The sequence below is a fragment of the Anabrus simplex genome, chromosome 2 (genome assembly GCF_040414725.1).
Source record: "Anabrus simplex isolate iqAnaSimp1 chromosome 2, ASM4041472v1, whole genome shotgun sequence".
NCBI classification, from domain to species: domain Eukaryota; kingdom Metazoa; phylum Arthropoda; class Insecta; order Orthoptera; family Tettigoniidae; genus Anabrus; species Anabrus simplex.
This window is the reverse complement of record NC_090266.1, coordinates 1,172,230,872-1,172,242,919: the sequence shown is the minus strand read 5'-3', so window position 1 is coordinate 1,172,242,919 and position 12,048 is coordinate 1,172,230,872. Positions and strand designations below refer to the sequence as shown.

General features: G+C 41.1%; 1 protein-coding gene across 1 annotated transcript in view; it reads left to right on the top strand.

Moving 5' to 3' along the window:
• rut (rutabaga) overlaps nt 1–12,048 on the top strand; it is a 1,268,721-nt gene that overhangs the window by 927,186 nt on the left and 329,487 nt on the right. Inside the window, exon 8 of the mRNA XM_068226417.1 lies at nt 1,179–1,297. Coding sequence (XP_068082518.1) covers nt 1,179–1,297 — 119 coding nt within the window. The remainder of the gene's footprint in view (nt 1–1,178; nt 1,298–12,048) is intronic.

The window sequence follows — 12,048 nt, the reverse complement described above, 5'->3', positions numbered from 1 at the left end:
CAATATTAAGTACACTCGATTTGGCAGTAGAAATTCTAAGTACGGCCTCGAAGGCACCATCAGATAGGGAAGTCCTGGTTTTACGTTTATTTATATTCATACAGTAATTGAAAACATCTGTTCGCATGCATAAGTTGTACAGAACACTGACGTAAATTTTAAGGCAAGTGCATTCCTGTGGATGAACACCTTTGTAAAATTAAATTAAACCACCGCTGTAGTGGTAGTACCTGTCGTTTAGGATTGCGTCGCACTGTAGTTTTATCAACTCTGTATGAATATATGATGATGATTCTTAGGACGCGCTGAAAATGGCGTCATAAATATTTAAAGTTCGGGTGCCATATCGTTAATTCATCATGCAAATTCTGTAACGGCGTCTGGTACTCTCCAAGATTTTTGTAAGTAGAAAAATTTAATGATTTGACTGTAGGACATTTGTCAATTTCCGGCCTTTAGGCTGATTTTTAAATAACACACTCTTAATTTTGAAAGCCTTAATTCTGTAACACGTAGTGCTAATCAAGTTGTTCCTCCCTTGCAACGAATTACGCATTACTTTACTGTCTGTGACGCACACATGCAGTCGCACCGGCTTCTTCGTGAGGAAGGTGGGAAAGGAGGGAGTAGATATTACTTTACTGTCTGTGACGCACACATGCAGTCGCACCGGCCTCTTCGTGAGGAAGGTGGGAAAGGAGGGAGTAGATATTACTTTACTGTCTGTGACGCACACATGCAGTCGCACCGGCCTCCTCGTGAGGAAGGTGGGAAAGGAGGGAGTAGATATTACTTTACTGTCTGTGACGCACACATGCAGTCGCACCGGCCTCTTCGTGAGGAAGGTGGGAAAGGAGGGAGTAGATATTACTTTACTGTCTGTGACGCACACATGCAGTCGCACCGGCCTCTTCGCGAGGAAGGTGGGAAAGGATGGAGCTGGTGCGCCCCAACGCCAAGGCCTGGACTAAAGAGCCGTTCCGGCCAATTGCGACATCTGATAGGCAGTAGCGGGAAGCCTATTACTCAGGGAACTATTGGAAGGACGGTGATTTTCCGCCAGGTGGAAACCGTAACATGTGAAAGTGGCTTAATAGATGCGAGTAGCTTTTACTCCCGGAGTTTTGAGTCTTGCGGAGTCCACAGGTCTTTAGACTGCTGACATTTTTTTGTTACAGGAACGCCTTCTGCTATCGGTTTTACCCCAGCACGTGGCTATGGAGATGAAGGCTGACATCATATCGCCCGTTGAAGGCCAGTTCCACAAGATTTACATCCAGAAACACGAAAATGTCAGGTAAGTGTCCATATGTTGTGAGTGGGTACATAATAGCAAGAAAACTCTTCCTTGATTAATGTGACATTCACAAACTAAATCCCTTCCTTTCCTCCCCCCGCCTCTTCATACACTCTACACTGATGAGCTGTTGAATTAGAGTTCGCTGCCGTTTTCGCCATATGATGCTGAGGTCAGCGTGGCGAATGTAATAGTTCGCCGTGGCACTTGACTGCGATGTCATCAGTCCTTGTGTACTGGCCGTATGAGGAACAAATGAGCACAGGATGAGTAAAACACGAGATCCGAGGGCATTTGATCGCAACCAGATGTTTCCTGCCAGAAGTATTCACACCTCCATTTCCGAAGTCGTTCATGCATTGGGCTTTCCATATCACACGTATCAAGAGTATACTATGAGTACGTGGATTCGGGCAAGACCTCTGTCCCCAGGATCAACTGCCAGGATAATAAAGTGTCAATAACAGTGCTGTCACCAGCTAGTTCGGATGATAAGAGCTGGTAATAATAATGATGGCTTACGGCCTCCGGAGAGGACTGGTGCAGGTCTTTTGATTTGCGCCCGTAGGCGACCTGCGCGTCGTGATGAGGATGAAATTATGAGTGAAGACGCCACATACACCCAGTCACCGTTGTCAGGGGAATTAACCAACTATGGTCAAAATCTCTGACTCTGCCGAAAATCGAACCCGGGACATTGTGACCAAAGGTCAGCACGATAACCATTTAGCCATGGAGCCGGACATAAGAGCTGGTAGACGTGCGACAGTGCCACAGATCACTTGCGAATTCTATGCTGGACAGCAACAAAGTGTGAGCAGCATTACCATCCAGTACTATCTCCTCACAATGGGGCAGAGAAGCTGCTATCCGACCAGGGTATCTCTGCTCACTGCATTTCACAAGGCTGGTTTACATGGGTAAATGAACAACGCCATTGGATGTTTGAAGCATGATAAAAGGTCGCCTGGACAGATGAATTGAGGTACCAGTTGTTACTTTCCGATGGCAGGGTACGAATACGTCGCCAAGCACGAAATGCAATGGGTCTTTCTTGCCATCAGGTACAGTTTAGGCCAGTGGTGGTGGTATTCTCGTATGGGGGCTTTTTACATGGAATAAAATGGGATCCCTAGTACATTTGACATCGTCCCTCGCCGGAAAACAATACCTGAACCTGCTACGAAATAATGTCCACCTATTTGTTTGCCTCCAGCACCTCGCAAAAGCCCTGTACCTGCGGAAAGACAACGCACCGTCCCATCACTCTCAAATTGTGGCAGATTGGTTCGGTGGACACTCTACGGACATTGATGCTTGCCAGGCCCACAAGGTCAGCCGACCTTAATCGTTTTAAGTACACATAGGATGCTGTCAGAAGGTATATGCGAGCTCTGGACCCTCCTCTGACTAACCTTCGTGCATTATGGGGGCTGTGTTACGCACATGGATTTGTACGTCTTCCAAACACATCCGGTGTCTTGTGGAGTCCATGCCACGCTGCATCACCGCCATCATCAGGGCGAATGAGTGTGCTACAAGCTACCAGCCAGGTGTCTCTAATTGAGTTGCTCATAAGTGTTCTATCGAACGGCAAACCCTCCTTGTGCTGTACAGTTGGATCGGTATTTACACGTAGTTTAATGTGTCCTAATTTCTTCCATGATTTCTAGTAACTTCTCGTATAGCTATGGTTATTTATTCTTCATCTTGTGAAAATGGTTGGTAAACATCGTTCTCTCAATTTCGACAAACTCATGAGCTAGGATACGAGCCATAATATAAGTAAAAAGCCAAAGTCGGACGGCTCCTTTCCATCCCACGGCGCAACAGCCCCGAAAGGCCATTGCCTATTTAGCCCAAAGGCCTGCACATTACGAGGGGTCGTGTGGTCAGCACGACTAATCTTATCGGCCATTCTTCTTGGCTTTCTAGAGACCGGGGCCGCCATTTCCCTGTCAGATAGCTTCTTAATTGTAATCACGTAGGCTGAGTGGACCTCGAATCAGCCTTCAGATCCAGGTTAAACATCTTACCTGGCCAGGAATCGAATCCGGGGCCTCCGGGTGAGGGGCAGGCACGCTACCCCTACACCGCGGGGCCGGCTACCTGGAGATACCACAACGATATATTTTGTCAAACAATGTTTACTCACACATCTCTATCCATTAAAATGTATATATATACCGGGCGAGTTGGCCGTGCGCGTAGAGGCGCGCGGCTGTGAGTTTGCATCCGGGAGATAGTAGGTTCGAATCCCACTATCGGCAGCCCTGAAAATGGTTTTCCGTGGTTTCCTATTTTCACACCAGGCAAATGCCTTAATTAAGGCCACGGCCGCTTCCTTCCAACTCCTAAGCCTTTCCTATCCCATCGTCGCCATAAGACCTATCTGTGTCGGTGCGACGTAAAGCCCCTAGCAAAAAAAAATTTATATATACCAACAGATCCGGAAATTTCTGAGCATTCTTCGTTGGTGCAACGTACTGGAGTGTTCCCTCTGTAATCTTGCTGTTTAAAAACACACAAGAAGTTCGTATTTACGTGGAAAGTGGCCTGTGAGCGCGTCACTCTTTGAAGTTCAAATATACACAAGGTATTATATTCCCTTCTAAGCAGGATGGTTACCAGTCGTACTTCCTCTCAAAGCAATAACCACCACCACCACCCTTCCTACCTTTACTTCATGGTTGGGACAAGTACGAGGTTCTGTGTGATCTAGTAGTTTGTTCTTCAGAGCAGCAGCATACCGTAGCATAGTGGTTGAGGTGCCTACCGTCTGGATTTAAGAACCCTGGCATTCTAACGTTTCTAGACATCTATAGGAGTTCAAGGAATCTTAAACACGGACCGATGACCTAGATGTTAGGCCCTTTTCAACTATTATGAACATCATGATAATTATAACAATGATCGTCATCAATGTTAAAAACACATAATTTGAAATGTTACTTCCTGATAATACCTTAAGACATTCTCGTATTTTCGGCTCTTGATTCTCGCACTGTTACTTAATATACTTGGCGTTGACTTTGTGATAGTACATGTATCACACACTCGCTCTGTATGCACAACTATGAGATATTAGTATTGTCGTTATTTGTATTATTATTTCGTTTGCATATTCTTAATATTTGTAGCTGGAAAGTTTCCATATGTGATATGAGTAATTATTTTTGTACAAGCGGATGGGAAAACAGTGCTACGCGTATTTAGGACTCAGAAAGTTTCCTTGAGTCGTGTGAACAGCCCAGAGTCAGGTGACGTGGCTTTGTTATTGCCTTGGGACCAGGCAGAGGTTCGGGGCGTGGTCTTGGAATGGCGAGAGGATCTTCCACTCGTGATTGGATGACGATCAGGATCTATCTAGACGTATCGTGAAAGTGTAAGGGGAAGTTGATATCTACATAGACATATCAGAAAACAGCGAGGGACTTAAAACTTTTATGGAACGTGGCTGATTTGAATTTTTTTTTGGAACGTGAAGTGTGATACTGGCCTACAAACTGTGGAGTGCTTACGCACTTGGTATTATATCACTTGTGGCGGTTTGGTGTTCTAACCACGAAGTGTCTTGCATGTTGGTGAAAGCTATGGGGTATTGGATTTCAGACTTTCCGTAATCTGTGGTCTGGAACAAAAAGGGTGTGTTGCTCAAGTGAAGGTATCATTAAACCAAGTCGGTGAATACAGAATAATAAAGGTACAGTATCATTGTGATGCACCATGCGTCGGTAGTGAAAATCTGCAAGTTGTGTTAAGACACAACGATATTGAAGGGCAATAGATAAATTGAATGTAATTAGCGCTCATCGGACTGACTAAAAATGGTAGCTTGGTCCACGCTTTTGTATCCCACCCCTTTAAAAAATATGTTGAATAATTGTGTAAGTATGGAGTCTTCCCGCAGTATTTTGTGAGTGTATTATATGTATATTTTTGTGTTTTATGAGGTGCTCATGCACGGTTATTATTCATACTATAGTTAGACATATTAGAATCAGTGGAGTTATTGACGAACCTAAGTGCATTTCATACCTATATAGTCGTTTTCAGAAGGTTAGGTAAGGCCTGCAGCAGATGAACCAGTACGCAGCTTTATATACACGCCCTGGGAGATTACTATCATGCTCTATTAAAATTTGAGGTATCCCTTTAGTTGAACTCTGGCGCCCATATCACGGATATTTCGATTATTTGATTAAGTTATTTCATTTATCTTATTATTGATAGAATAAGTTACATTACTCATGACGCCAAAGCGTGAGGCGAGTATTATACTTTTAGTCATACGTGTATATAATATTACAGTTGGCACCTAACAGTGTGGCAATGGTTATTTGTTGTTAGTAATATTTCAACTTTGTGGGGATATGTCGGGGTGAACAATAACTTCAATAGATGGCTAATGGGATCCACCCCATTCAAACTAATTTAATTATTAGTATATCACATTATAGGTATTAAATATACGGGGACAGAGTATGCGCTTTAATCTCACTCATTTTAATCATGGGGGACTAGCTGGCCACAATGCTTTGAGCTAATTCAGATTAATTACATTAGTGATTGCTCTATTCTCTTATGACCACTAGCGTTAACAGCAGTCTACTGTAAAATACGATTTTACGGTACGTATGTAGCCCATATTTTTTAGAAATTAAGTTGAATAGTTTCGTCTGCGTTTATGTAAAGGCACATCACGCTTGAATATGCGTAAAGAATTAAGTGGAATTTGCTTGAAATACCCCTTTATGGCTGAATTGTTTATCACATCATTTAGAAATCATTATTAGTTTGCGTGTAAGAAGTATTACATTTTCATACGAACATGGCAAATCCGGACCGTATCCTTTCATACCGCTGAAAATATTCTGTAATTGTGTAGCGTAGTATCTAGATGTTAAGAGTAAGCGAGATTGGCGATGGTTTTCCTGAGGAGTTTTTCTTTTCTCCATTTATCTCGAATCCTACATATTATTGAGAGAGGGGGACTGTAATTTCTTCAACCGAAATACGTATTCTTTAGACGTATATGCAAATGACGTGTGTGATTAAAATGTAACGCAGTACTGCACTCTAACTCCATTCTGCTGAAAGTTGCGTATTCTGGACTTGGCAGTGGGTGCATTTTTCATAACGAGCTTTCACTTGAAATCGGTATACTAGAACACGCGTATTTTGGAGAATCTTCTCTGTAAAATTTCAATCTCGGTTCGGGAAATATTTTGAGGAAAGAACGTATACTTTTACATTAACACTGATACTTTTAATACCCGTAAGTTCCCCATTTTCCATTCAATACTTTCTCGTGTGCTCTTCCCTCGCTACCCGCCACGATACAATCCTCTGTCTCCACAGACATCATTTATACTTCCAACTGATACGACCAGTCTCGTACAGTTAAATGAAGAGTACTCGGATTCGCGCCTATATAGTAAAAATAGAATAGTGAATGCTATATGCCCAGTGGGTCGAGTACCATTAGTTATCAGAATATGTATGATCCAAGGAATTTAAAGATAGAGAAGAAAGTTATCTAACTCCCCAGCTCCTCCCCACCAGTATGCTGTTCCATTCTTCGCGGCGCGGTTACTCCATAATTCGCGCGTCACGCCAAAGGCCCTCTATGGGACAGACAGTACATTCAAGTATCGGGAAAGATAACTTTATTTTACTATGATAAACATTTATGGGGCGTGGAGATCGGAAGGTACTATTCCTTCTCTCTTTGTTACAGAGGATTATTCGTTAAGATTAACAGTGGAAGGACAAAGGAAATAAATAAAAACATATGCATGCGTAAATATTTCCCTTTTTTGTCGTAGGATCAGTTTTTACTACACACAAGATAGGAAATTTTATTTTCTACAACTTTTATATAGTATTTATCGATAGGACCCGTATTAAGATATTTGAGAACTAATTGTAGACTGAAAACAAAAACCGTGCTAAGTGCCACAACAACGAATTATATTTTATTGCTAAAATATTGATTGTGTGCCTATACCAGTGCGGTAAAAACCGGGATGTGTGATATTCAGTCTGTAAGTAGTTCAAACTTTAGCCACAAGAATGCGCCTGGGTATAAAAACTGTGATAAAGACAATGTTTCTTCTGTTTTTCTTAGAACTTAGATTTTGGCACTTAGCTCGGTTTTTGTTTTCAGTCTATAACATTCCGAATGCCCCCTAAATGACTATTTCAAATGCAGGAATCTCTGCCAGAAGCTCAAAAATTTAAATTTTCAACAAATAAACTGATATTACATGGGAATGTCAGTTAAAGTAGGTGTGCTTGCGGCTAGGCAAATAGTTTTCTTTCAATACGTTGCAGACCGTAATCAGTCGCGACGGATGCCTGTGACCTTCAGTGCTGTGCTGAATCATGGCACAGAATTATCTGGTTAGAGCCTTTGTTTATTGGTTTCAGTGTCGTAGTGAATACTGTTCAATGGGATGATAGGAAAAACATGTCATGTAAATACTGATACAATTTCGAAGTATTTACATATCTACCTTACGACGTGTTTTGGTTTCCGAGACGTTCCGAGTAAAATCTATCCTGTTTGTTGGTTGCCTTTTCTTTCCGAAACCTAAAGAAATAGCCGCCCATATATGTCCGTCTTTTCCAGAAGTTGTGTTGGAAGAGACACTTAGAATACCGTAGAGCCCGGATTTGTATGCATTAATGCTGTAGGTTACTGAAGCGAGTAACAAGTATAGGCTAACCTGCACAACTGTTACGCTATGAGCTCTGCATAAACAGTAGGGGTTCGGCCCAGCAGAACCCCTAGAATTTGTTGCTCTCACTACACGTCCTAATAACCAAATTAGTTTGCCATTCTAACCTATTACTACATAATATTCCGGGCTCTATTGAATAAGTTTCCATTAATGTTCATATTTTCCTCTTCCTTTTTGACCTGGGTTTAGAGACGTATCCGTAACTCGAATAACATTTCGTGCAAAAATGAAGGAATCTGGATAAGTGGGCGGATAGCCAAATACAGTTTATGACGGACTTTGTGAAAACAAAACAAAGTGTCTGAAGGAATGTATTGACGTACGTAAGAAGAAAATTTCATTTCTTACTCAACGTTATAAGAAGAAATAGCACGAAGTTAGAAGAACGGAGAAAGGCTGTTGACTTACAAAACCTGACTAGACGTATCAGTTAGTTTCACCAACTTCGAATGTGATTTAAAGTAAAATGACGCAAAGCAGACCGAAAAAGAGCTTTGAAGAATTGTGTGAGACAACTAAACGTCAACAAACGGCAACGTCGAGAATAACGCACTCTCTACAACATGTTTCATTTGCCGTCCAGATGAGTTTACGTTCGTCAGGTTAAATAGAAGCTGTTAAAGTAATGAAGGGTGTTAATGGTACATCACAGACATGGCCATCCAAATATCGACATAAGTGTATTCTAGTGATTCGAGAATAACACAACTTTTCGGAACAGAAGTCCTTGCTGTGTATGTTGATGCCCAGCTGACCAAGCGTCAATGTAACGTAACAAGGGAGGACAAGCTCAGATTCTCGCCTGATAGGAAGTTTCAGGTGGCTAACAAAGAATATTATCCGTCAAGAGACAGAGATAATTGCAGATGTCAAACTGCAAGCCCTTTTGTATCATACTGTTTCCCGTCTTTTGAAAGTTTAGAAATAATTTTAGAAAATAACACAGAAAAGTATAAAAACGAGTTGTTGATCTGTAAATGGGCATTCGACGGATCAGTACAGTACAATTAGAATACAAGCAAAAGTTCGCTATTGACCAAAACGCCACGGATTCAAATGTATTGAAGTCCTCGCTTGTACCTATAAGGTTAGTTCCCGACAATCCAGAAGAAAGGGCCATTGTGTTTTGGCAGATTGAAAGAACTACGTCCACACGATATTGCAGGACCATTTTCCTCCAGTTTGAACGTGAAACCACCTCACTTTTCGTATAGGAGAGATACTACATAGGACAACAAATAAACCAGTTTGTGCCACTGAATTACCAAGTGATGAACAACACGATTGAAGTCAACTACCGAATGTTTTTCGTCATGGTATACACCAGCGCGTGCAACGCTCTAAAAAAACTACGTGCACAATTTTGTTTTTTTGACTTCACCCCGAAATACTTTACCAAAATTGGAAAACTCTTGATAAGGGGAATAGTCGATATTTCTAGCCTTAAATTTGGACTATGAGAACAAAATACAGTTACTCGGATGCCTGCTCCGTCTCGTTTACAAGCCATAACTTAAAGAGTGGCAAGCTCATGGGAATGAATTAAGCAGATTGTATCTAAGAAAAAAATCTATTTTTGGCCCATGTAAAAGTGTAATTGGCTTACTAGTCGACAAACCGAAGGCAGAATTTGGAACTACGAGTGAAGGAAACCCGTCTAGACGTTTCTTTGATGAATCAGCTTTATCGGGCAGCTCTACAGGTATCGGCATCGATGCTATTATACGGTCAAAGTGTGATGCAAGCAATTAATACACCAATACACATGAACTGGATGTGGAAAATTTGTACATTTTAACGGGCGAGTTGGCCGTGCGGTTAGGGGCGCGCAGCTGTAAGCCTGCATCCGGGAGATAGTGGGTTCGAACCCCATAGTTTGCAGCCCTGAAGATGGTTTTCCGTGGTTTTCCATTTTCACACCAGGCACATGCTGGGGCTGTAAATAATTAAGGCAACGGCCGCTTCCTTCCCCCTCCCAGCCCTTTCCTATCCCATCGTCGCCATAAGACCTATCTGTGCGACGTAACGCAACTAGCAAAAGAAAGTTGTACGTTTACGCACTGTATACGGCACATCTTTTTGTGTAGAAATACCCATGTATCCCATATCTACGACCTTTCATAAAATATATTATTTTACGGCCGAGAGATAAACATACTTTGGTCTCGATTGGACATATGAACTAGGAAGCCGAAGAGGAATGGTAAAAATTTTTGAGAAATAAAGGGGATTTTTTCTCGCAAGTTTTCGTGCCATAAAACAATGCTGTCTTACTTCAGTGTATTATTGATACTGGCATAAGCGCTACTCACTAGCTTTACGAAACTACCTAAGAATAAGACAACTCAGTATGATGAAGTCCTTGATAACATTTGCCTCCAAATAAAGCCAGTTGTACGTAGGATAATATCGAAGAGGACCGACGACCTTAGATGTTACGCCCATTTAAACAACAATCATCATATCAAAGAAACATCACAAACTACGGATGAATCTGGAGAATCTACAGAGTCTATAAACCAGATAGTGAACTGTGTATATTGGGTATAAAAATATATATTTTCGTTTCAGATTTAATGTTTACAGGTATAACTTGTGTTTTCAAACCTAAAATTAAATAAAATGCGAATAGAAAAGTGCCGGTTATTATTTGTTTTTGTAAGAGTGAATCTAATCTTTTCTGCCCGGAATTCGCGCATTTGCCCTCACGGTGCAACGTAAATATATTTATAGCCTCGATTATGCTGCCTTCTCCCTTGACCGTACATAGCAGTTTTAATTAAATTATATTCAGTTGTTTTCTCGTAGTGCAGGCAGACAAGCAGACAGACGTGACTGAAATTTAGAAATGACATATACTTTTTATTCTAGAAATTTAAAAACATTGTGGACAAAGTACAGACAAAATGCTCTTAATAATGTAGATATTATTTTTGGTCACTCGAAGAACTCACTAGTTTTCATATATCCATCGATAACTGGCATTTACTGCTGATGAGAAGTATTGCTTTAATATGCATTGTCTAATGACATTCTTCACGTGTCTCTGTAATTTCGTGAGGATGGTTACATAGTTGTAATTCCCCTTGAAATAAAAGTCATCGCCACCAATCACAGTCTGTCATTTCTTTGCAGATATACGACGCATACTCATCTATATTGCGTACACGTTGTAACGGTTCAAATCCCGTTAATAGATGATATCTGTATTTTTATTATTGTATTTTATCTGTATTATTATTATTATTATTATTATTATTATTATTATTATTATTATTATTATTATTATTATTGTAATTATCATTCTTATTCAAGTCAATTCTGCAACGCTTGTCGCTTGCATAATTGTAGTTAAATGTATGCAGATATACGTATGTGTAGAATAACACTCAAGACACATACGGTGAGAATTGTTTTTTATATATCAGATGTTGGATATGGTATTGCTATATTGTGCAATACTGCTGACATTTCTGTCAAGTCATCGCCACGTCATGGCTACGTCATCGTGCTCACTTAGCACTGAGCTCAGTTCCTTTGAGTTTCTTAGGGAGCCCCAGGGTATTTCACCATTACATGTAATACTTGTCGCGTATGTGGGAGTAGGTCATGGTTATTTCTGGAGTTTACGTAGGTGTGCCATGCAACGTCTATAAAAGGTGGCTGCATATTGTAGCGTCAGTCATTAGTTAAACGGAAGCAGTACAGTGAAGCAGCCAAAATGGTTAAGTGAACAGTCATTATTCAATTGGAAGGAGAGGCGACAGTTCGTCGGAGTGTGAACGAGGTGCTAAGGCCTCAGTCGGTCATTAAGTCAACAGGAGTCTACGGGAAGGAGAAGACTCAGTGATCCATTAGTTTTTGGTCATTGAGAGAGTGAGGCCAAAGTTGGTCGGTCACTTAGTTGAATACCATACAGATTTACGAAGAAATCATATGATATGGAGAAGAAGCAGTCATATGGATACATCACCAAATTAGGCGTGACACATCTACAGTAAACAC